This window comes from Cimex lectularius, unplaced genomic scaffold (genome assembly GCF_000648675.2).
Source record: "Cimex lectularius strain Harlan isolate CLEC.00 unplaced genomic scaffold, Clec_2.1 scaffold383, whole genome shotgun sequence".
Taxonomy (NCBI): domain Eukaryota; kingdom Metazoa; phylum Arthropoda; class Insecta; order Hemiptera; family Cimicidae; genus Cimex; species Cimex lectularius.
In genome coordinates this window covers 148,811-175,394 of record NW_019392903.1, presented here as the reverse complement: position 1 = coordinate 175,394, position 26,584 = coordinate 148,811, and the positions used below count along the sequence as shown (strand labels likewise).

The 26,584-nt window shown below is 36.9% G+C and overlaps 1 protein-coding gene across 3 annotated transcripts; it reads right to left on the bottom strand.

The window, feature by feature from the left end:
- Window positions 1-9: 9 nt before the first annotated feature.
- Window positions 10-26,584, bottom strand: LOC106673340 (epidermal growth factor receptor kinase substrate 8-like protein 2). Of its 3 annotated transcripts, none has more exons than XM_014405426.2 (16): window positions 26,352-26,584; window positions 17,142-17,213; window positions 16,839-17,053; window positions 16,557-16,703; window positions 16,312-16,486; window positions 16,050-16,236; window positions 14,529-14,649; window positions 14,224-14,459; window positions 13,779-13,953; window positions 12,041-12,225; window positions 11,738-11,981; window positions 9,008-9,157; window positions 8,535-8,646; window positions 481-652; window positions 238-373; window positions 10-178 (listed from the first exon to the last, which is right to left on the bottom strand). In XM_014405426.2, exons 2-16 carry the CDS (start codon window positions 17,185-17,187, stop codon window positions 110-112), a joined length of 2,370 nt encoding a protein of 789 aa, XP_014260912.1. In that variant the 5' UTR covers window positions 17,188-17,213; window positions 26,352-26,584; the 3' UTR covers window positions 10-109. The 3 variants fall into 3 exon arrangements, with proteins under 3 accessions (XP_014260912.1, XP_014260911.1, XP_014260913.1); XM_014405425.2 differs by lacking the exon at window positions 26,352-26,584 and adding an exon at window positions 22,778-23,000; XM_014405427.2 differs by lacking the exon at window positions 26,352-26,584 and adding an exon at window positions 17,632-17,723.

Genomic DNA, 26,584 nt, shown 5'->3' with positions numbered 1-26,584 from the left:
AACAGGAGCTGGGATGAACCAAGGGTTTTCTCTTTATTTAATTGTACAAACATAACATTAATCTAAATTACAGTGACAGCAATACAATTGTAAATTCTTCCTTTTAAATTTAATGTTCAAATTGCTGTCTTCTTTTTGCCAATTTCTCTTCCAGTTCCATACCTCTTGTCGTTTTGTACTGTTACAATTACAAAGATTAACAAAAAGAAGAGAATTATCTTTTGTAAAATATCTAACCTTGCTTAAGTTACGCTGTAAGCTTAACTGATTGTACAGTCTTTTCCCATCTGCTGAGCCGCAAATAATTTCTAGCTGAGGAAGTTGTAACTTAAACATTTCACCACCTGTCATCCCTTTCATCATCTCACAAATCCTTTATTGAAACAAATCATATATTAAACACAAGAAAATATGTTCTACTTAGTGGTTTTATCGCTAATACCACCAGTACATTTATAATAATTAGTCAATATTATTTACCTCTCATTGAAATTTTTCTCTTTCAGCCAAGCAGTAACTTCATCCGGTTGAGAATGTGCATCAATAAATACCTGATTTTTACGCTTTAATATAATCGGCTTCCTACCGTGAAATACCGATAATGCATCCTTTAATTCAGCGAACATTTTATATTTTTCTGTATCTTCTGAAACTTGAGTTAAACACAACTGTAAATATACATATATAATTTTTTTTAAAGTAATTAATATAGGAAATGGTTTAAATAAACATTGCTAATAATAGACAAAAGACTTAAATATTGTCTGACATGTTCTTACAGTAATTGTAAATTCACAAACAAGGTGTTTTATTTTGTCAATAGTAGTCAAGACACAACAATCTCTAGAATAGACAAAATGGCAGTTTAGGTTTCAAAGCTTTTACAATTATTAGAAAAGTATTGTACAACAAATATAAAACTAAACTGAACAGTTTTTATAACTAGTCACCATAAATTTATAGAAAAAATGAGAAATTATGCAAAAAACTTAACCATGGATTTATTTGGTTCTCAAAAGTGAAGTGTGATACCACTGATTTCTGACTTATATAAGATCAATGCACACACATGTACATACATAAACACATGCTCAAAATTTAGCCTATTCCTTCCTGCAGTCACCCACAATTCGGGGAATACTGAAGAATAGAGTAGTACCCTCACTGAATACAATGGGTAGATTAAAAAGGCGAAACAAGAATCATGGAGGAAATACTGTAGAGAAGTTGAAAACATCACTGAAGCAGTAGATTCCACAAAGTCTTTGCCCAAGACCCTATAAACCCCATTGGAACATTAAAAAAACCAGATGAAAAACATACACAAACCGGAAAGGAAACATTAGAAATTCTAATAAATACAGACTTTCCTGAATCAAAAACTACTGCCAACCTGGAGATAAAGGAGAGTGCTGAACCCGCCAAAGGCCACAAAGCCAGCTATCAACAACTTCAGCCCATTCAAAAATTCAGGAACAGATGGGATATACCCAGTACTCCTACAAAAGGGAAAAATAACATTAATCCCCCCGCATGTAAAAATATACAGAAGCTGCCTGGCAATGGGATACAACCATACAATATGATACAAGCACATGGAGAACTGTAAAAGTAGTTTTCATTCCTAAGGTTGCACAGAAAAACTACACAGATGCAAAATCACATAGACCAATCCGTCTAACATCCTTTCTACTCAAAAAGCTCGAAAGACTAGTTGAAAAACATATAAGGGGCAGCTCTCTAAAAGAAAAACCCCCTTATAAATATCAACATGTCTTCAGAAAGGAAAATCCCGTGAATCAGCACTACACCAATTAATGATACAAATAGAGATACACTGAACAACCAAGGAATAGCCTTAGGAACCTTCATGGCCAATGAAGGAGCATTTGATGATACTCCTTTTGTAGCGTTACATCACTCAAACAGCGAGGAACTGACAAAACCTGCTGCAGATGGATAGAATCAATGATAAAAAGCAGAAAAGTGCGGGCCTTCATGTTCCACAAAAAAGTAGAAGCAGCAGTGGCGAGAGGGTGTCTACAAGGAGGAAAGATAGTGGATGATCTCATATGCAAACTAAATGAAAGTGGAATCTATACCCAAGGCTATGCAGATGACATTGTCATACTAGTCAGGGGAAAATTTGACTGACTATTAAAAGAGCTCACCCAAAGAGCACTAAACATGGTGGAACAATGGTGTTCACAATGGGGACTTAAAGTAAACCCCTCAAAAACTACCCTAATTGCTTTCACCAAGAAAAGGTCCTCACCTGCACGTACTACAGCAAAAAGTAAAATATTGCTAATGACCACAAGAAGAACCTAAGGCAAATCTTGGGGATGAAAACTGAAAATGGCCTATTGGCTGTACACAGCAATAATAAATAAGGGCCAAAATAACCTATGGATTAATTTGGTCGACCAAAGCTCAACAAAAAGTAGCTACTCAATGTAACCTATGTATTACAGGGGCAATGAGAACAACCCCTACAAGTGCACTAGAAACTCTGCTACTTCCCTCAAAACAGTTGTACTAACAGAGGCTAGGAAAATCTCATATAGGCTCCAAAAACAATCAAATTGGATAGGAACTAAACAATTCGGGCACACAACCATAATTAACAAAATCAGACACCCATTCTTAGAAATGGGAACTGACAAAATGATCCTAGAAATATTCTTTGGAACATCTTATAAAGTCTCGACAGACTATAAAGGAGAGGAAGAACACAGGGGAGCATCAGATACAATGGTATGGTATATAGGTGGCTCCAAAACAAATGAAGGAACCGGATCAGGCATTTTCTGTGCAAGCCCAAAATATGAGCAATCAAACTCATTAGGGAAGTACACTTTGGTCTTTCAAGCAGAATTACATGACATCAACGCTTGTACACTAGAAAATCTTAAAAGAGGTTACTTTACTGAAAAAAAATCTTTATAAGATTTGATAGCCAAGCAGCTATTAAAACATTAGCATGTAAAAAAATCACAACAAAATTACTCAGTGAATGCATCCAAAATCTCCAAAACCTGGGGAAACACAGCAACCACCTGGTGATATCTTGGGTGCCAGGGCACAGAGGAATTTTGGGTAACGAGAAAGCAGACACACTAGCCAGAGTAGGTCCTACAAGACCATACCTTGAATTGGGATAACAAAAACAAATATAGAATCCTCCTCAGAATGGATCCCAACAAAACAAAAGGAGAAGTGGATAAACTCTAGCAGCACTAGACACAGTAAACTTAAGATGAAACCACCCTCATCAAGACTGGAAAACTCACGTCTGCAGTTGGAGAGGACTAGACTCAGAGGAGTGATGGGACTACTAACCGGTCACTGGCATCTGAGAAAACATCTACACAACATATACAATGATGATCCCATCTGCAGATTATGCAATGAGGAGAAGGAAACAGCACCTATATCATCTTCAAATGCGAAGTAACAGCCAATGGAGTTTATCGTAGCAGTAACAGTCAATGACCTGATACTTCTAAGAAGGATTGAGTCTGTTGCACTGACTAGGGAACAAGTAAGGTACAATAAGCTAAAAGGCTGCAGTGCCTGGGGAGCCTAGTATCCTCATTACCATACTGTACCATGCCACCTACAATTCCAGCTTTTGTAATTTACAATAAATGACTGGCAGGCTTCGAGAATCACCCACCACAGGTGTTGGTAGTCTGGGGTCAGGCCTTGACATCAACAGGTTATTTCAACAATGGTCATTTTCTCCAATGCTATCAGTTCCTAAATACAACACATTCACACTCTCAGAAATAAATCTCATATTTTTTTTACATGCTCTCTATATGAAGCCAAGGAATTGCACAGCTCAATTAGGTGGGACACATCGAGCAACCAAAAGTAACTGTCCATGTCTGTGTAACTTTCTAACTTCGCATAGCCTATCCTTAATTAGGTGGGGGGATAGCCCTTCATCTACGAATCAGATCCTTTAAGGGCCACATATCGACAATGGTCTTGATACGTAAGAGCTTCTCTGCTAATGCTACTGCTGCCGCATTCTTTTAATCATGATTTTTATTGCATCCTTAGCAATAGAGGGCCGGAGGCCTTTTCATTGATATCACTGAGGCCCTACAATCTGAGTAACCACAAATTTATTAGATGTGAATAAATAATTATCTTTGTTTAAACCAACTCATTATTTTAGTATGGGTTTGTTTAGTACTGTTTAGTTATTACATTGAGAGTAGAGTAAGTGAAAGATAATTTTGATCAAATTAACTCACCTAGAAATTTTTACACTTAATAAACAGATTCACCTTGTCTAGATTTATTTGTTGACAATATTTCTTTGTACGAGTTACTATGAGGTAGTTTTTGAATTGCTCTTATTTGCCACGGTAGCAGTCCTGGGTTCAAATCCTGACATAGCCCATGGATTTGTAATTGTGAATAATATAGAGAAAGTATAGTAAAGCAGTTTGACCTCCCATCCTTGACACCCAACGGGTAGATGGATGTTAAACTCTCCGATTAGGAGGGCCGCGGTAGCCGAGTGGTTAAGGCATCAGACTCTCAGTTAGAAGATCCCGCGGTCATGGGTTCGATCCGCACCGTCACCTCTGGACTTTTTCTGACGCCTAAGGGGACCGGTGGCCTCAATTGAAAGAAATTGACACGGCACTCACCAATGGAAGGAGCGGGATCAGATCTCAGCGACCCTGAATTTGGTCCCAACCCCCTTCAAAAATGAGTTTCTTCGATGGAAGAACACTGGCACACCGGAGGCTCAATTCACCCTTATGTTGCGAGCCCCCAAAAATGGAGCCAGGGATAAAGTACAATAAGCAGCTGCAGTGCTCAGGAGGGAACTCCTCCAGTTCCTGGTAGCTATTGTTTAAAAAAAGGGGGGGAAACATATATGTCAGGAATTTAATTTTTTAATTCATTTATTTTTTAACTATCTTCAACATACAACTGATATCTAATTAATTTTGTACTTATTTTTAATTAATTAATCTTTAATTAAGGTTTTGGTTGAGATAAGAAAGTCATCTAGCGGGATTCGAACCCACGACCTTCAGCTAAATACGCTGCTGCTCTACCACTTGAGCTATCATGACTTTGAACCACTTGAACACTAACCTCCCATCACATCCCCACCTTTTGAATTTTCTCTCCCTATTATTTATTACACGTTTTGGCCACTACTTGTGATTGTTCTTTTATAATTTGTCAAATATTTTAAATGGTGTAAAAGTTTTGGTTTTGTCCATTTTAGTACATCATGGAGTAATTTTAAGTCTGTAAGATGTCCTTACAGTTGTTACTGTATCATCGAGGATTTGGCAATAAGACAAGACTGATCAAGGCCAGCGTCCCACAAGGGAGAATTTTTTTTTAATAAGGAACCGGGGCACAGCGGGACAATAGGGGCATATGGGCTGCACTCTCAGGGGTTGAGATATTCAAAATTTCTATTTTATCTTCCCTGTTATACCTGATTGGGATGATGGGCTTGGACTGTGATACATTCACATTGGCCTTGTAGATGCAGCTCTGCCCGCATCACATCCGACTGCAATCTACACTACCGCAGGTCACACTTCCTTATTTTGACTATTATTAAATTAGATTTCGGCAATTAATTCTATCTCCCTTAAAAATCAAATAGACTCGAAATCGTTGCTTCATTGCCAATAAACAATTCAAACAGAGAAGCCAGCAATCCACTGCTTAGGTGTGCCCTTCTGTACCATTCACATTCCAGCAGTATGTTGTGCAGTGCCATCAGATACCCATGGGTAATTCACGTGTGTCCAATCCTTAGTCTTGCTCAGTTTTCTATTATTGCCCGAATTGATGGTTCGTTCATGGTGAGTTGTGCTTTTTCTCATTTCTTGATTTGAGCTAAATGAATTTTTATAGTTTGGTTGTTTCCATTTGACAGGCTGAAATGATCTGAAACAATTGGGTGGTTCGTCATCTTGTAGACCCCAACAAGACATCTCATCTCACAATATTAACAAGATTTTGGGCTGGATACATAATTTTTAGTTACATATACATTTTTTAATGGCCTTATGAACTTTGCATATTAGCTAAGGAATGTGATATATATGATGCGTCTTTTTTGGGGGGGGGGGATTGTGTGAAAAAAGGGCCCGGGGCAATGGTGGGAATCTGACCCACGTCTACAGTGGCCCGTTTATATATACATGATTCAATGTTTTTCTATGAAGTGGAACAAATATGCAATTGCGATGCATTTTTCCCATTTATCATTAGACAGGTTAATCAGTCCCTCTGCCTTATGTGTATGGCATTGTGGTTTTAATATTGCAATAAATCATGTATCACAATTCAATTTATAGTAGATGATGGGGTTTGATCTGCGAGTTGGCGAACTCATGTTGAACACACAACGAATTCAATTTATGTTTAAACAGTTCAAGTCCATCCACTAATTAGGTTAATTTAAAATATTGAACTTGCAAGTATTTAATACATAGTTTCTATTGGGGGTGCAAATCAGTTTTAAAGGATTTTCTATAAAAAATGGGGCTTTATGGTGCAAAAATGATAACTTTTCCCCATCTTTCTGGCAGCATACGAATTCCTCGTTGAAAGAACAACTGGTCAACTGGTCTTTAGAGACAATGAAAGAATCAACCCACTTTTTCCTAGTAACGTGTTGCTAAAACGAGCCAGTCATTGATTGAAACAAGTGGTATTCAGAAGGAGCACAGTAAGTATATCCCATTTGAGTGTTTCCAAGTAGTTTTTGACAGACATAGAACATGTAGTCGTATGTCATGCCTCTGCTCATCTCTTAACGCATCAATTTTAGTTGGTACCGATTCCCCGGCATGGTTTTATTCAGTTTTAACAGATTGTAACACTACACCCATCCATCCCACCGAATTCAGAGCATGGGCTTTGATCCATCGATATTTGGCTTCGCCATAAATGTTGTTGCATGGCCGGGCTTTTCCAACAATTTATTATCCTTTGGATTGTCATAATGAAATCATCAAATGGTTACAATTCGATGCAAAAAATTTATTTTTCAAAATCACCACTTTTTTTTCAAATGGAAGCAGAAAAGTAAGCTTCCCTTGCAAAATTTGACGAACTGAAAATTAAAGCCAATTAATGATGCTTTAATAACATGAATGTGATTAGATGATGCGATTTAATACAGCAACACTCCTATAAAACCTTTTTTTTAAATTCTAATTACAAATTTTTTTAATCAACGGTTCGCAACAGCAGAGGCCCTACCTACGTCAACCCTTGGGGTGTCGGTGTTTAAAAAAAAATATTTGTACGTATATCGGGTTCAAATGCAGGTCTGCTGGACCTCTAACCTGGGACCTTTACCTTACAATGATGAGTGCCGTATGTTAACTGCTGCAGCCACTAAAACCCTGTAAATCCTTTAAAACTTACTTCTACCCCCAATAGACGGCACAATACAAGGGAATCATGACCAAAAATATAATCAAAATGTTACATTATATTATATTCTTGATACACGATTGACAACATATGCATAGCAAAGTGACATTGAGGAAAATCAAAGTACACAGAACAAGGATAATTGACACAAAAATATACAATATACAAATTTTTGGACGGTTTTTTTAATATTAAAATTCGATAAATTTATTTTAAACGAGTACGGCAATTGTTGACATAGATTAAAAGTTCGGTTAACATAGTCATTTTTGCAATTAACACCTGTCTTATTGTACTTTTTTTATTTACCCACCGGTTTGTTCTTGATGAGCATACAAGTGTATATTTTGAAACACATTGCTACTATCTGTAAGATTTAGGCAATTGACGAATCTGATGATAAAGGGAATGGACATGTTCTATCTCAATGTTTTGGAAATAGTTTTTATTTACAAAATAACAATTTGTGTTAATAAATTATTCTTTCGCCTTTAATTATATCCAAATAAAATATGATTGTAAGAAAGTAAATAAATAAAAAAATGTATATAATATTATATAGAAGCATTTGAAAAGATAAAATGGTTTAATTAAAATAAAATAGAATGTCAATTGAATAAATCAATTATTTGTAAATTAAGTACAGTTAACAGTTATAAAATAATAGTAGGGGGATGGTATAACTTTTTATTTTATTTTTTAAATAAAAACTTTTCTTTACTATTTATCTTAAAATCGGATTGTCTTTACCTTTTGTCAATTGTACTTCATTGACAGAAAAAGCATCCTTAAATACATTTGCAACATACACAATAAACAACAAATAAAGCTCTTAATACAGATTTAAACAACAACATAACAATGAAAGATACACCCACTATTTGTTAGGCACAAAAAACAAAATTGTAACATTTAAAAAACTTAGCACATGTGTTTTACAATGACAATCTGTTTTTTTCTTTTGATGAAATAACTGTTGATTAATAATTCAAGACAATAACTGTCTAATAAGTACAAACAAAACTGAGGAAATTTCCTGATTTTTTCATTTTGGGGAAAGGTTCAAAAATACCGGAATTCTCCCATCTTACCGAGTCTCTCTTTACGAACCCATTCAGCCGTAGCAGGCGTCGGTTGGACGAGATTCGGTTGTGATGGCGATGTAGCTGGGTTCATTCCACTGGAATGCCCACCGCGTTCATCCTAAAATCATTAAAACTTGTAAAGTGGAAAATATCCACAATCCTTTTTTTTCTTCACAAATTACAATTTGTGTTACATTCTTTCTAGAAAATGTTAATTTGTGCAAATCTGCACAAACCATTGGAAAAAAGTTCTTTCTTGGACGTACAGTATTCGCATGGAATTATACGTGCATGTTGTTCTTTAATTTTTACTTTTTTAAATTATTATTCAACAGAATTTTATTTGAATTTTGAAAAAAAAAGAAAAGAAAACAGCTTTTAAAAATATGTCAAATAATTTTTTATTTGTTTCGACCCAGCATTGTGCGGGCTTACAAAGAATGTTGAAATGTACAAAATTAATGTTCTCATTTTATTACCTGAGGTGAAAAATAGTTTCTTGAAAACGACTGATTCCCAAAGACTTCACTGTCCAGCGGTTGATAAGGCGTCACTATTGTATGAGGGACGTGTGCGACATCGCCCCGACTGTTTCGAGCCTTCCACCACTTTCGAGAATCATCCAAAACCTGACCAAACAAGACCAAAAACCATTATCGTATTAACACATAACTCCTCATAAAGTGTTTTTACTTCACATTTTTCAATTATTATTTACAGATCATGAGATGCGGTCTGGTGTGATGTAGGTTTTAGAAAAACATTTTACTTATCGTGCCAACGTTTCGATCTTTATTGAGATCGTCTTCAGGGCTCAAAGAGTTTGTTTTCTGTGTAGATGTGTCATTGTTGGGTGTGTCGTGTTGAGAGTGCCCCCAGATTTTTCATTAAGTTAAATTATATTTTGTCAATATATAACTTGATTGTCTAAGTTCGTCCTGGTCGGCCTATTCTTGAGTGATATTTGTTATTGGGAGGGATTCAACATTTTATCATCAGTGGAGTGCCACAAAATTAGCAGACTAGGATGAACAGTGACAACCAAACTACAGGCTTCATCACTTTTCAGACCTCAACAGATCTCCCGAGCTACTTACACAACCATGATAGCTCCTAATTACTTGCAACTAATGCAGAAAGATAATACATTTAATTTTAAACTAAATAAATTGACTGGTGCATTAAATTTGTCTATTGGTGTAGTTGATGAGGGCCTAAAAATTAATAAAGACCAAGTGGGACATTGATTCCATTCTTGAAAAAAACCAAATATCTAGGAGTCACACTGGACCAACAGCTTGCATGGAATCCACATCTAATTAAAACTACGCAGAGCCAAAATTGCCTGGGGGAGGTACAGTTTCTGTGTTAAAAGCTGCTAAAAGAAACTCATTGGTCGGTTGCCCAAGACAAATGGGTTGGTGGTGTGGTGGACTTCGCAGGCTAAGGGGATCAGGCTATTAAGCTGGGTTTCCAGTGCATGAAAAAAAATCACTTGCGCAATTAAATGTGAGAATCACTCATGAAACACCGTCTCGGGTTAACCATTCCCGCAAAGCGAAACAAGATGAGTACTCAGTTTACGTGAGACAAGTATGTCGTTTATAACTTCATGAACTGCTGCATCAGTGTTTGCTATCATGACGATACTTTTTGTTGTAACTTTTGTATTTGACCCATTTTGATGCTATTTTCTTCCATGCATCCTCTCTTGTTCTTGTTACAATGAGTTTTATCTTTAGCATCCCACAAAATACGTACAGAATACATTCATTCTCATACTCGAGACAAGAGCGTTTATATAGAGAGAAACAAACAACATGAAACACTTTGATGTGTGCTAAAAACCCATAACATCCTCACACCAAAAGTTTTGCAGTCCCAGCTAGGTATCCACAAAGTGAGAAGTTTCACGAGTGATTTGTGCGCTATGGAAACCCAACTTTAGGCTTGCACTGAAAGGCAAGCTTGACTCAGTGTTACTACAGCCATAAGTAATGCAACTGCAGCCTTGGAGTGTTGATAAATCTTCCACCGCTCCATATTCTAATCTAAGGAAAAGTCAGAGAAGTCGCTCACAGGCTCATAAATGGACAACCATCTGCAATAGAAACTGAGGGAGTTGATACAGGCATGCCAATCGATGCCACTACTCTAAAATACAACTTCACCAACAAATATAAGGTATTTCTATTGGTATACTGATGGCTCAAAAACAGATAGAGGCATGGGAGTTGGAGTCCAAGGGATAATCATTTGCTTTGACAGTCAGCCATGAGGCTTTGACAGTACTCAAGGCCTTAGCCTCATGCGAGGTTTGGGCTCCCTGGCAGAAGTCAGTGATGTCAGGTCCCTGGGCATTAGGGCATTGAGAAAGTGGAAAAGCAGGGGGGGAAGCCAATATGAATTTTCTGTGCCCTGAAGTTTACGTAATTGTTCTCTTATAACAAGGAAAGTAAAATCTGCAAGCAAAATCCTACACTAAGGAGCAACTGCTGTCAAGGCAATGGAGGTTGATTAATAATCTGAAACTAGCCATTGATTTATAAAATTAGAGGAGCATAATAGAGGTGGTAGCCTACTCAGGCTGAGGTGCTGAAGGCCGGCCTTGTGGCCACCTCATTATCCCTATCCCTTGATAAACAGGATGGTCTACTCACAACTGGTTTTGCAGAGATCAGGATTTCAATTGTTAAATACTCATCATCAGAGCAATTTACAAGTACATTCACCATGCAGATTGTAGACAGTTCACTGTCTAAGATAGACACTATCTACAATTTGCACGCTGAATGTACTTGTAGATAACTTGCATAGTCTGATGATCCGGATCACTGCAAAAGCAGTTTGTCAGAGATCTGAGTTTTGAACTATTTAACTAATTTACCACTCTATCATGATAATTTTTTAATGGAAGTTCATAACAGCAGAGGCTATATCCGACCCTAGGATGCTAGTGTTTATTCAGGGGGGAAAAAAATAGTATGTCGGGTCCTTCGAATCTTCACAGTGATGAGTCGCCATGCCAATACCTAAATCGTTGCAGCCATTGACCCCCCCCCCAACCAACAATTTTTAATAATGACATTGCTGTTCAATAATTTTCAATTTAGCACCCCTCATTTATACAGTTTTTTATAGTTATAAAGATAAAAGAATATATTGATTTTCCTAACTAAAACAATTAATAATGGTGTTGTTAAAATTACCTGCAAGTATTCACCTCTGACTACACTCAACTCTTTGTCATTGTTAGCTGTCCTGGGATATGTTACTTGGACAATTTTCGTATCCATTCTCGTTAATTCTTCGAGCCACCTTGCTTGAGCCCTATCGAACTTTTCGCCGCCCATTACAATACCTGCTCCAGTCCTTTCGATTGAATCTGCGGAAATATCACTCCTCGGAGGAGGAGGTGGGACTTCTTGTTCAACAGGTGCTTGCAAATCGATCCTACAAATTGTTCATTCATTTATTTCTTCAATTTTAGAGTAACACAATATCAATGTTACCTCTCTTCACGACTGAAACGGTCGTTTCTGGATGGATAACTGCGTTCATAAGAGTACCTCGGTTCAGAAGGCGAAGGGGCTTGTCTATCATACTCAAAATAATCACTACTGTAGTGTGACTCTTCTCTTTCTCTCTCTCTTTCGCGTTCTCGTTCTCTTTGGTAGTGTGTTTCTCTCATGTCCACCTAAAAGAAATTTTTTTTTAGTAGTATGAATTTAATCAATATCAAAACAAGAGCAATGACAAGGAATATTCATTTATCGTTTGAAGGAGGAGGAGGAGGAAATTAATCACATTCAAGTGCTACAACAAACGGACCTTCTTGTTAAATTATTTTGAACAGGATGATGCCAATCATGGAAAATTATCACCTTAAGGGCAATGAGGACACAATGAAAATAAATCTTTCATGAAAAAAACAAAATGACTGATTTTTTTCTACAAATGTTTAAAAAAAAGATTAAGGGTTATTTGCCTAGATAAAGCACCCAGACAGAAACAAGATGAGGGTCTACAAGCTGAAATAGCGGAAACACTTCTCCCCCAGCTACATGTGGGTTTATCTATGAAATATGTTTAATGTTCACGAATAAAACATTAAATTATATTCATTGTTGTTCAGGGTCTGCTAGCACTGCCAGTCAATCTGAACCTCCAAACTGAAGCTAATTTTTGTCCAAGAATGGTCCCTATATTGTCCCATCAAGAGCTGTCAAATCCAATCCAAGTTATTCTTTAAGTGTCTATTATTTTCTATGATTATATATTTTTAACCTATGTATTTATTTCATTTTCACTATGAATCAGTTGTTTTTACTATTTTTAAATTTTTTAGTACAATTTTGTTTATAAATGTTTTAAGAACAGTATGAATTTTGCATTTTGCACTGATGATCTCTGGCCTATTGGTTTAAAGTGGAAGGTGGGACCCTGTGAAGTGCATCTGGTGAAAGCCAGGACAGGGCAGTACATCCAGCTCCACATTTACGCCCTATGCCCTCTTTTCACTTAAAATGGACCGCTTCAGACGGCCGTGGATAAGAACCGTCATCCTGCATAACGCATCAGAGGAGACGTAAATGTACAAGTTGGGGGAGTAACGAGAAATTCATGCATTAGTCTTGTGAGCTAATATGAAGTCTACAAATGACAATCGTCTATATTCTCTGTCTCTGCATATACCAACTTTTAAAGGGCTTCAGCATTTCATATTTTTTTAAAAATAATAGTTTTACACTATTTAATAGTTTTATTAACTATCTCCAACAAAATTAGATCAATAAAAAATTATAACTTGATCATCTGGACCCTCTCCTTCCTTATCATTAGTCCAGATAATAAATTTTATTTTAATAATTAAACTAATCTTCATGAGTAAAAATTGAACTTTAATAATGTATAAGAAAGAAAACTCACGTTTAACATTTGTATATTTTTTTTGCTTAATGGGAAAACTTTGATTCATGGATATGTAACCCTAATCATAAATCTAAATCTAAATCTAACTCTAACTCTAACCCTAACCTAACCCCCTACATATCCATATTAAAAAACTAATTATGAATTACTAATTAATAACTACTAATTACTAATTATGATCAAATTTAATTTTTGAGCAATTATACGACCAATCCTTCAAAATGCTTTGTCTAATAATGTGAAAAAATTATTGTGAATTAGCGCACAGAACTAAATTAATTGATTTGCATAAATTTGAAGTGAATTTTGTGTCGTTACCTCATTTTGTACAGCTCGCAATTCTTCCCCCCGGATCGGCTTATTTATCGGGCTAATTGAATTGCCCACATTAATATCTCGTCTCTCATCGATGTCATCAGTGACAGCATAATCTGGTGACCAGCCATCCATAAATACTGGCCTGTATGCTGGTACTTTTCCTTTCCATTGCTCTCTGTGATTGGAAATTCATTTAGATTTAGTTATTAACGCAATTGTGATTAGGTATACAAAGTTTCATAAACATTATTTAATATGTAGGAAATGAAAACAATGTTAATGTTAATTTTAACCAAGAAAATTATTGTGCCTATGTACTTGAGAATTGACTGAATAAAATAACTGGGAAAATATATAACAATTGTTTAAAAGGTTGTTATATGACTTTAGGCTATTAAAACAACCTTTCTTTTTAACTGTAAACATAATAAATAAATAAAATTACCTTGGAATTAACCAGGGATCGCCCAAAGAGTGCCAAAGCTCTGTTTCCTTGCTTGTAACACAATTCATTAACAAGTTAATAGCTTCCTGCGTAAGTAATGGAGTAACGACTTTAGCCGGTAGATTTGGAGCGTATTTCGTGTCATGGGAAGCTTCGACGATAAGAGCAAGGGGCGTAAATAAAAAGTGAACTAGCTCAGGTGCATTTGGATCGTGTATATGATGTTTCAGTTTAGCCTGAAAAATTACATTTTAAAAGCTTTACAGTATACAGTTGTTGTAATAATAAATTTGAAGTGTAATTACCAAAAGTATAAATGACAACTTGAATTTTTGAAATATATCCACAAATTCCAATTCTGGCGGAGGTTTAGCGCGCATGGTCAACAGGCCATCGCCCATATCTTTCTTCTTGGACTTTCTATTTCTGAAATTAAAATAGTCTTAATAAGAAAATGAGTTCAAAATGGGCAAATTCACTATGGTTAAAGATTTTTTATGCTACATAACTAATTAAACAATATATATACAAAATATTACACAAGATGATGTGGGACCACTGGTTTGAAGTGTTTTTGGCGAAACTAGATTGAAAAATATTAGACAAATGTCTGACCATTCTTGCCAATGGGCCAGCTGCTCAAAAAGACGAAAATCCTTGCACAACAAAGGTAGAAAATTGTAGGTTTGTTCCAACACACAATCACAAACTAGTTGCCAACTATGCACGCCAGAACATGACTGATCATGGATTCTTCACTCTGTTGGAACGCTTTTTTTCCTATTTCAGGCTCCTAGAGTCAAATTTTTAGTTTGCGATGTTGCCTGCTTCCATGCTTTTTGATCAGAACCTGGAGAACTGATTATTTAGTGCCTTCCAAAATTCAGGCTGATCCCTGCTGCCACTGTCCAGATATTTATAGGGCATTTTAGTCCCCATTATATGGGGGAAATGATTAGAAGGGTCATGAGCAGTTGACAAAAGATTAATCCTGTGTATGTTCTAGTGGCACCAAATGATTGGCTCAAACCCAAAATGTCAGCACCAGTTAAAGTGCCACCTATATTCCTGGACATCCGTGGCATTAACAAAACTGCGTTCAGCTGGCCCTTTCATAATTCACATAGTAATAGTAAAAATTATTCATAAATTTGCATATTGAAGAAATTTTTATTATTTTACTTTATTACATTATTTTATTAATGTTAACAAACCGTCACAAAACAATTTTTTTTGCCTTCCCTGAAGTAGTTGGGTTGTGGATGGAAATAGGAACCATGTTTTGAAAAATAAAAATTGTCAGTGTCAATCCTCTTTATAATTATAAGGTATTTTTGTGTGAATGACAGTTACATGCACAAGAGAATAAAGTACGCTCTCTTACAACTTGCCATGATAGCTGGGGTTATTAATCTAATATTATTTTCTCAATAGAAATTAATGTAAATTCCTTGATTGTCAGTCTATAGCCAATTCCTTGAACTGTTTTGTTGGTCAAAAACCAGTAATAAAATTGGCCTGAAAGCATGTTGGAACGGTTGACTGACAATTTGAGTATGCATTTGTTGCGTGTTGGAACACCCAAACTCAACTGCACATGTGCCCGCCAGTTTTGAAAATGGTTTGGACTTGTGATGTAACAAACCTTATATTAAAAGAAATATGTAAATTAATCTAAATAAATTTTTTCTAGGCTCCTAGGGTCCATTAGCAAAAATGCACTGACTGTTGTCTAATATTTTTATCACCAAAGTATCACCAAAAATGTTTCATTACAAAAAAAAAAAAAAAAAAGGGGTGAAGTTCAACCATAAATAAAATCTTACTTCTTCCGTCTTTCAAGTTCCCTTGATGCGGCTGCTGAATGCTGCAGCCTCGCGATAAATTTTTCAATGTCGTCAAAACAGTGGTTTAAAGTTGTTACATCACGTCCGTATTTTTCACTCGATGTTGAACTGCTTTCATCATCTGGATTTGCGTTTACTATGTCATTGCTGCCCCTCGAATCTGTCTCTAAATGTAAAACCATATTCAACAATTAACGATTCTCCAAATTAAAAAGCAAACAAATTTGCAAACAATACATACGGGAGACAGCGTTGAAAACTGAAACTTGTTCCCTAACGTTTATTCCGTTCAAAGGTGGTTCTGGAGGTGGCGTTGGGGGAGGAGGAGGGATTTGCCCGGTCCTCGGTCCGAGTGCTCTTCCAGCTCTGAGGTGTTTCAAGTCCTCCACTAATTCTTGGGCAGATATTATTTGGCACTGAAATTTTGTGTAAAATTAGTAACTTTTAAAACCACTCGAAAACTCACATCCCTTGAGTTTAAATTACCTGAAATATATGCATTTCAGAATGCGAATTTGGTCGTCCATCACCGACAATAAAAACTAAGATATTGTTATAAATTTCCATCGGATCGTTGCTTGTAAATGCTGTTGGATCTTGTATCAATGCAGCTGGAAACTTTTCCATGACATCCTGAAACACAAATTTACATTAAATATAGAAATTATGTATGTCAAAAGACAAAACGTAACTGTTAATTATTACATACAGAACAGAAACATATTATAACCTCTATTAAGAAAGAACTATGAAATGAGTTTTTGTTACCCCAGTCTCATTGTCGATGATAAGCACAAGGTTTTTATCCAATCTGAGTTGCATTTTTTGTGACCAAATCCCATTTGTCTTTTCAAGCTGCAAAAGCCTTCTCATGCCATCTACCGGATAGACAATTCCAGTTTCTTTCGAGACTGAAAATGTCGCTAAGTGTTCCATAAGATATGTTGGGCTTTCCTCTCTCTCGTTCCTCCCATGGTCAACATCTAGGACAAAAGTGACAATTATTAAAACAAATCTTGCAATTGTGAAATAGATTTTAAAAAATTTTAACGGATAAAAATATAATATTACCTGGAGAGAACCCATTAGAATGGACGCTCGTTCTATGATAAGGCATTGTGGCTGCTTGACAGCAAGTATTCACTAGAAGCAAAAAAGTTCTTGAAATTTTTTTTTGATTAAGATAATAATGTAATTAAAAAGAAGATGAAAATCGATTCATTAGGAGATACTCTCTGCGAAAGTTAATCGATAAATAAACTATTCAAACCATTCTGCCTGCATACATTGAAAAAAATTAAATTGTATATGTAGGAACAGTAATTTTGGACACAATTTAAAAAAAAAATTTTTTTCCACTCGTTAAATCATAAGATAAGTGTTATCTTATAATGAAAAATTTCAACAGACAAAATATCCCGTTGAAAAGGTTCGTTTCAACAACAACAACAGCTCAAAGTTCGTTCACTCGATCAAAATAGTTACAATTAAAAACAACCTACTTCATGGAATATTTACTCAATGGACAATTTATACGGACTATTGTTAAGTGCGGACACACCCAGTTATCATCCCAGCATCTTACACCAGTCCCTTTCATGTACTTTCTTTTCTCCCTGGGCCAACAAATTGGGTGCTGCTTCACAACTTACTAATGCAAAGTTAAATCTCTTTTAGCATCGATAAATAACCTAAAAATAAAGCCATTGGTTTAGATCTTATCCTGTAGATATGTTATAAATATTTACCAGCCTCCTGGACACACTATCTCTTAAATTTATATAATGAAATCTGGTTTCAAGAAAAAAATCTTGATAGCTGGGGACTAATTAAATTGAAATTGCTTAATAAAAAAGGTGCCCCAAATGATTGCCTGAACTACAGGGGCACTTCAATAATTAACTGTCAAGTAAAACTGTTTATGGGATAATTCGCCAGCGTATTTACAAGTAGGCTGAAAATAACAAATTAATTCTGGAAGAACAAATGGCATTCAGAAAAGTAGAGGTTGTTTATATGAGATATTTACCCTTTTGACAATAATACATTTGCAATTTAGAATAAAAAGTAAGTTAAAAAAAAATTTCTAGATTTTAAAAGGGCATTTAAATTTATTTATTTTAATAAAAACTTTGTAGTACTCGTCCCACTATGTATAGATGCATAATCTAGTTTTTAACACAAATTTAGGGTACTTGCCAATTATCGTAAACTTATTTATGCAGTTATTTATGTATACCTTTGATTTGCTAAGCAGGTTGGGATGTCAGGTTGCATGAAAAACCAATAATAGCTTACAAGTGAGAACTGCACTAATCACTTGTTATGAACAAAACCAATGTATGTAAATAAAAGTAAGTAAACAAACATCCATTTTTCGCACGTAGACAAATATTCATAAGGACATTAACTTCACTTCACGCTGCTTATCTTTAGCAGAAACCGTATTGCTTGGGTATCTTCCTAGGATGCAGCCAAGGTTTGTTGACTGGGTATGGCACCGGTGGAGATTCAAGAAGATTCTTCCCAGAACATTTTACCTTATCCTGTGATCCTATTGCTGTCTGCCTGGTGAAATCCCAGTCCTCTTATATCCCACTTAACTCTAGTGTAATTTAAACAGTAGTTAAATTGCGTGCATTTTAGAGTTTGGGTTTTTAAGACCATTTTTCTTAACAATCAAAACACTCAATTAGTTAAAGTAAATGACATTTGTAAGAGGCGTAGTAACAAAATTACTGGTACTCTTATTATATTTTATAAGTTGGACATTAAATAAATAAATTGTGTATGTGCTTGTACTAAAAGGTGAAATTCTGTGATTCCATAAAGAGAGCACGTTGTGGTGCCATCCGATATGAGAATTAGACGTTCAGACGAGGCCACTAGTTGATTCAACTAGTTGAATGGATGGGTATCGAGGAGTGTAACGTGGTAGCAAAATGTTTGGGAATCGCCCCAAACTCTTCACACAAGTGCCCCTCATGTTCTCTTCCCCATTGGTTGACGCAACTCAAAAGATACTGCTTGGCATTCCTCCTTCACACCAGTGCCTAGTTGAGTAAACTGAGTTCACCATGGAAAGCGCTGCAATTGCAAGTTTCAATTGAAGCAGTTCATTGAAGATATTTGTATTATATGGGACATGAGGTGTGAGGAGTTTAAGTGATAAAATTAAAAGAAGCAAAGCACAACCCCAGCACAGCCCGTTTCCCAATTTTATAACAATGGATAAACCCGCACTTTTCTTTACTGGGTTTCCTCCTTTTTGCAGAAGAGCAAGCACAAGAAGTGCTCCTGCTTGCTCGGGTTCTAACATCATACGGACCTCCTGTTGGAAAGAGAGGCTGATTCCACAAGTTGCCTGGTGTGAAACCAGCAAAGAAAGTCTTCACACGGCAGTAAACTAGTTGAGAGTCTACCGGGCAACTTAGTTGAATCAACCAAACTACCTCGTCTGAAAGAGGTGTCATGCTTGAGCAAGGCAACGAGTATCTGGTCCCCTGTTCTGAATTTTGGAGGTAACAGGGTTATTCTATTGTATACTGAGACTGATTGTATTTATTAATGGGAATGTCAGTTATTTCGACCAACACTCTTCTTTTTGTTTACTTTGTCTTTTCTGTCATGTAATGTAATAAAGAAGAATTCTTTACGTACAGTGTTCTATGAATCTAATGGTAAAAATTCAATATTTTCGCAGTCTTCTATTTATTGTACAAGCAATTGAATAAACCGTTTTTATCTCCTCCGCGAACTCCTTTCAGTTTGCTTAATTTGTTCACCAACTTGCAGACCAATACCCACAAGAAGATCACAATTTTTTTTAAAGATTGCAGCCCGTAATACATTAATGTTGAAGCTTTTACATACTTTCATTCAGTTTTTTTTTTTTTTTCAAATGAAATCCTTGATGAAATTCGGCGTTCAGCCAGCGAGACTAGTGCTGCAGGTTCATCACCAAATTTTATCTCACAGATCACAAAATGGACTAATGCTTAATTGACCCATCAAATTTATAATTCAATACACTACTAAATAATACTTAAGTAATTATAACTAAAAACTATAAAGTGGTGTCCCACTTAATTGAAAGGCGCAATTCCTTGGCTTCATATAGAGAGAGCGTAGGAATGCCACTAGATATGAGAATTGTGTTTGACAATAACACTTGGATTTTAGTTACATAAAAGGTGTAGAGGGTGATGAAGGATTATCACATATACACCCTACATCATAGAGCATAGCATGATAAAATTAAACATGATGTGAGAAGACCCCCTACTGGTAACTAGGGTATATATATCCATACACATGCAGGGTAAGTGAGGAAAGTTGTTGGACGAGGGGGGTTTGGGTGTATGGAAAGGGTACTGTGGAATTTCTGGTAACTGTTACAAGATCGTGAACGAATGTTATATGTAAGTGCGTGAATGGTTTTATTAGAGGCATTGAATGCAGCATTAAGGATTTGTCTTAGAATTTTAGATTAGAGAGACTGGACATGAACTGGAATGTTTGGTTGAGCCCCTTGCCCCTAGGGGCCTGTTTAAGTGTTTTGTAAAGGGTTTTTATTGTTAATGTTTAGGTGGGATTGTTGGTCGAGTAGTCTCAGCATTTGTTTGTAACGGCGGTGCATGTCTTGTCTTTTCAGGTGAGAGTATGGATTTCATATCTTTTATCAATGTACACAGTCCCACGTATCGTACTATGTCAGCAGTCAGTATCAGTACGTCATTCAGTCATAATTGAAGGCATGGTAACTTTCTTGGTGCAAAAATGACTTGAACACATTTGCTTTTGTTTGCTTTGATTTTCCGTTTGCAGACCAGTCTTCTAATAGAGCGAGGTGACTTTGCAGGAGCTTACAACAGATGGGTAACACTGCCATGAGTGAAGGGTATTTCAATAGGAAATGTATTAAGAGTGTGTGGGTTTAGAAACTGATTGCATTGTGAGCTGAAACCTGTTGATAACCCTTACAGTCCAACCTAAGTGGCTGGACGGTTAAGATTGAGGTAATTATTGGTCCTCTTAGTGTATTTATTACATATTTTATGATGGACATTAAATAAATTAATTGCATATGTATTTGAATTAAAGGGTGTCATTCCTCAGCCACATATAGAGAGTGCATAGGAATGTCACCAGATATGAGATTGTTCTTGCGCATGTCAACGAGTTCTTGGAGGAAATAGGGTTGTTTAATTAGTATATAGTTCTGATAATGCTATGTACCCTAGGTGTGTGTTGAGAGTGAATGTATTTATTAGCATGAATGTATACTATAAGAGGGCCAATGGCAAAATACTGAGTATCACCGAAACTGAGTGAATGGTATGTAAATAAAAAAGAATGTATTCCAGACTGAGAGTGTGATCGGATTTAGATTTAGGGACTGATTGCATTGCGAGCTGAATGACCTGTTGATAACTCCTGGAGCCCAACCTTGATGGCTGGACGGCTAAGACTGAGGTCTGACCTCAGAATGTTGACACATGGGGTAGATGATTTCGAGGGATTCAACTCTGTACATACGTTTATGTATGTACATGTATGTGCAGATTTGAACTTGTATAAATCAGTAATAAGTGATTAAAATAAAAATAAATGTTGATGTTGTTTTATTTGATAGAATTGTCCCTGTTAAATTTTATAGTGAGGAGCAGTACTTTGCAGGTCTGCAGGAGGTCTGCAGATTGTCTAATCAAAAGAAAGATCGTAAATATATATATAAAACCGTGTCATAAAAACAGAAGCCAATAAACTGGCCCGTCCAGGAAATAAACAGAATTATAAGACAGTCTTAAATAACTGTGAGAAATTCCGGCGTAAAAGTGGGATGGCGTGAAATTCCTGTCTATATCCGTTCGCCTCCGAGCGAAAATTTCATCACCGAGGGAAACGGAGGACAGAAATTTCGAAGCACGCGTCTTGAGCTTCAAGGCGCTTTTATCCGTCCCGTTCTCGTTATCTAACGAAGAAAGGCTTTATTGTGGGACTGACGGGAGAGTTTATTGTAGAAAACTACTTTTTGTTTATTCGTCATCCGTATTCTGTACTCTGTTGTGTCATTTTTACAGTACGGAGTGTGATTTCTTATCGGCCCAAGGCCTAATATGTCGGGCCGGAGGCGTTTTGACATTTCTGTCTGTACGAGCGGGGACGTTCAACATCTTCAGACGCGAGCTGCAGAAAAATCCACGATTTCAACTTTTTTATGGATTGAATATACGACTTTTTTATACAATTTCTATCTTCCATTAAAATCTCGGGTATAGTGCCGAATGGTAGGACTAAGGTGTCGAATCCAGATAAAATAAAAGACAGAAACGCGAGTTTCCACGGTTGAGAACTGAAATAAGGTCAGGTCAACCGACTAATGACGGCTTACGTGCATCAAAACACTCGGCGACGAATATTCCAGAGGGTTTTAAATTTGGCCGAGGGACGTACGGAGCCGATGGGAGGGAGTTCAAGGATGTAGAACTCCCGAGTCGTGCTGAATCGCCTTGTAAGGTCTGTTGACAACCCAGGAAAAGACGGTCGGAGAAATTCGGTTCAAATGTTAAAAAAATAAAACAATTTCGAATTTGAAAGAGAGAAGGCAGTCGAAAGGTCCCGTGCCTTTTTGAAAGTGCGCGAGTGTCTGGAACGCAGGCGATACCTACGGTTCCACGAATGGCATTAGGTTACAAACCACTCACCTCTCAAATGAAGTCAGTATCGTAATCCAGTAAAACGGCCGGTCGAATATCCAGTTCCATTAAGGCCGATTCGGATCGAACAACCGAATATTTACGGCTTAAGGCTTGTAAAATCGAAGGCGGCGATTAAAAAAATAAAAAAGAGAATTCACTGAACTGAGTCAGGTGAAACTAGCCGAAGCAACAGGTCTCTTCTCTCACTATCAGGTAAGGTAAAAACAGGAGGGGGCTCGGGTTGTACGTACTTTCTATAGGAGGGGGGCAGTCACAACTATGACTCCTGCATTCCTCGCCTTCCACTCCTATTTCACATTCGGACACTCCTTCCTTCGTCCCCCCGTCGCGGCCCCTCGCCTTCCTCAATCCTCAACCGATACTTTTTCTCACGGTTTGACGGCCTTCGGCTTCGAGGACTCTCTAGTCTCTAGGTCTGTACGGTGTACGCACTCCCGACTCCGAACGTCTTCGGTTCCTGTGGATCTTTAAGAATACGAGGCCTCGACCCGCGAGAACTACGGAGGAGCACTGTTTTATGAAAAGGGAAGGCGGACTTTGTAGACCAAGCCCTCGTCACCCGAATAGAATAATAAGCGCCCCATACTAACACGAAGAATAAACAGAAAGTTCAGTTCTATCAGTCGAAGAAGTATGTCTGAAGAAGAGCCACTCTTGGGTAGCAGATCTCAAAATAAGACCAGCAGAAAGCCAAAAACAACTGCCCAATCTTCAAACGTGTATTGGGTAGCTGCTAGAAATTATTAGTTACGATGAGTCTCAAACACTGACATACAAGTTGAAACGAATTGTCAAGGATCGATCTACGCCATACAACCTTGTTTGCACAAAATTGTTCGATTGTGTGCGGAGGGCTTTATAATTTCTAAGAGAATAGTTTTATACACCGATGCACAAATTTAACGCACCACTCAATTTATTTAGTATAAAATTAAATACATTATATTTTCACATTAGTTGCAAGTAATTACGAGCTATCGCGATCAAAATAAACAGTAAATAATGCTTTGTTTACTTCCTTTATTTACTTTTGTATTGATTAATCGCATTGGCACAAAAAGTAGCATTATACCTGTCCTTCCATTCTGCATCGCCTAAAGATCGCTTTCAGTTAATCTTTTTCTTTCGTTGATTTAATTTGATATTATTCTTATTCTTAAACCTTATTCAACGGCTCCAGTCAGTCATCTGAGTGAGTATGATAGTGTCAAGTCTTGACATTATTAGAGGAAGGAACAAAGTCAATATGAAGGGTTCTTGGCGCTTCAGAGAAACCGGGCTACACACTAGAAGGCCAGGGTAGGTCGACCTAGGTCTACAAACCGGAGAGATGATAGATTCATCCGTCATCAGGCTCAACGAAACCGCAGCATTGCAGCAAATGGGATAAGAAATCTGATAAAACAAGCCCGAAATGTTCCGATTTTCTTCATAAATTAAGGGGAAGAAGGGTCAATGAAAATAATCTCAGGGCCGTGCACCCTGGCTGGAAAATGGCCAAACTTTAATTCATTCAACCAACACGGGTACATGTGAATTGTACATTGGAAGTTTGGGGACGAATTCTCTTTACAGATGAGAGTTGGCCTCAAATCTTCAAATGGGCGTAATTTCGTTTGGAGACGCTCAGGAGAAAGGTACGCCCCATGATGTATGGTTCCTCAGATGGCATTCCACGGTGGGTCATTGATGTTCTGAGGTGGCATTTCCTTGGACGACCGGACCGAAATGGTTGTTGTACCAGGAAGATGTATAACTTCACAGAGGTACATATAAAACAATAAAAGATATGTAGTACCATTTGCCCTTCGCATTGGTGAGAGATTCTTACTAATGCAGGATAATGCCGGGCTCCATAGAGGACGTATTGTGGATGACTACCTGAATGAGTTGGAATTGAGTGCTTGGTGTTGCCAGCTCGAAATCCATGTGCATTATATGTGGTGCATTAATTTTGTCCATCTCTGTATCATAATAAGATATCTAGGTAAAGAACAAAGAAGTATGGACACGGGGCCCAACGTCAGGTCGCAAGTGTGTAATTAGCATGAAAGGTTGAGAAGCGAGACTTTAACCATGAAAAACCATAAGTATTCTTTTATAACTTATAAGACACTCCATATACAATCAAACAATTTTGCGCAAACAAGTTTTTTTGCATGGATCGATCCGGGACAATTGGTTTGAGCTTGTATGTCAGTGTTGGAGACTTCATCGGACTTATTTTGAGATCTGCTACCGAACGGTCATATCTTAAGTCTTCCACCATTCCTACTTCCAGGTCTGTATTTTTTCTGACAAGCAAGCAATTATTGCAACGCAAAGAATTTCCTCGACAGAAACTTGCAGGGGATTTTTAAAAATGTACCAAAGTTTGCTGCGAAATCGCAAATCGTTTGATCGTTCATGAGGGCGGAATTTGTGGATTGGAAATTCAAATACGACGAATTTGGAATTTATTTACTAAAATTGTTTAATTTCGAGGCTATCGCCATTGGTGAAGGACGTACGTCTCTTATTTTCAAATTATTTCGCTAACCCTTGCAAAAATGAACAAACACTTTTCACAGTTGTACTAAACAATGGAATTTGTTCTGGAATAAACCCCACGTACTCTTCATTTCACAGGTTTCGACGGCTTTAAACCCTACTCCTCCAAATTACAGCAATTACAATAATATTTGCTTCTCGAAAGTCGTTCAGCTCGACAATATTAAGGCGCCTCTTAACTCTCGGCTTAATTGATTAATCTGTATGGCGTCTCTAACGCAATTATTATTTTTTATCGTGCGATAACGGGATTGAAGTAGGATTCACTATTGTCGCCTCCGAAGGATATACGGCCTACAATTGAAAATATAAATTAACTATTTCAGATAAGATAACAATGAAGTGCTTAAGAACAACAAACCCCAAAATAAATGGTTTTCGTTAATTCATCAACTGTCGATAGGTACTCAAAAACAACGTCGATTGAACTGCAAAAAGTTATACTAACTTTTACAAAGAACTGAATGCATTTGCATTAAGGCGGCTCCAGACATGCGGTATTCGCCGAATGCCGATTGCCGCCGAATATTTGCCAAGTCTCTAGAAGCTGGTCTTGGCATTCGCGAAATAGCGTGCCTACGTATACACACATGCGTGTTTTGTATAACCTCATGGTCGTTGCGGAAACAGGGAATACGTATTTTCCAAATGTCGTGGGATTCCTCTACGTACTACAAATTGTAATGGACAACAGTGAAACTATCACTGCTGCAGCTGCGGTTACTATTTTGTGCAGTGGCTACAAACTAATTGAGAAAATATATTTAATTATATTTTTTTATAGTTTTAATTATTGCTTTATTTATAAAACAAATTATGATTTGTAAGAGAAGGTTTCCAAATTATTGGCTCTGTTTCGTAAACATCGAAGAACTCCAAAACTGTTGCATTGGTTCAATCCATTCCCAACAAGAAAAAAACAATTGTTACTGTTATTAAAACATCCATAGTAGTTAGCAATCGTTTATTAATGAAAAATAAATAGTATTAAATAGAAGTATACACTTACGGTTGATTTTGATAACAGTTGACAGTTGGTTAAAGGTATGTACAATTAAAGTTGATTCCCGAATGTGTTGATGGTTTGACTCCGGTTACTTCACGAATATTCATGCCCTTTGAAGCGGACAAGAAAACCGACAAAAAGCCGAGCACGGCGAGCACCGGATGTTGTTATTCGGCTAATAGCCGAGCGTCCATCCTCACTAGTCGGGATTCGATGAAAATTTGCGCGGCATTCGG

Excerpts from the sequence above, each read along its gene's own strand:
- LOC106673340 (XM_014405426.2), bottom strand. The coding sequence starts at position 17,187 with ATGCCTTATCATAGAACGAGCGTCCATTCTAATGGGTTCTCTCCAG. Across the intron at positions 16,487-16,556 it reads CTGAAATGCATATATTTCAG|TGCCAAATAATATCTGCCCA; the intron begins GTAATTTAAACT and ends ACAAAATTTCAG. Across the intron at positions 14,650-16,049 it reads GAACTTGAAAGACGGAAGAA|AAATAGAAAGTCCAAGAAGA; the intron begins GTAAGATTTTAT and ends TTTTAATTTCAG.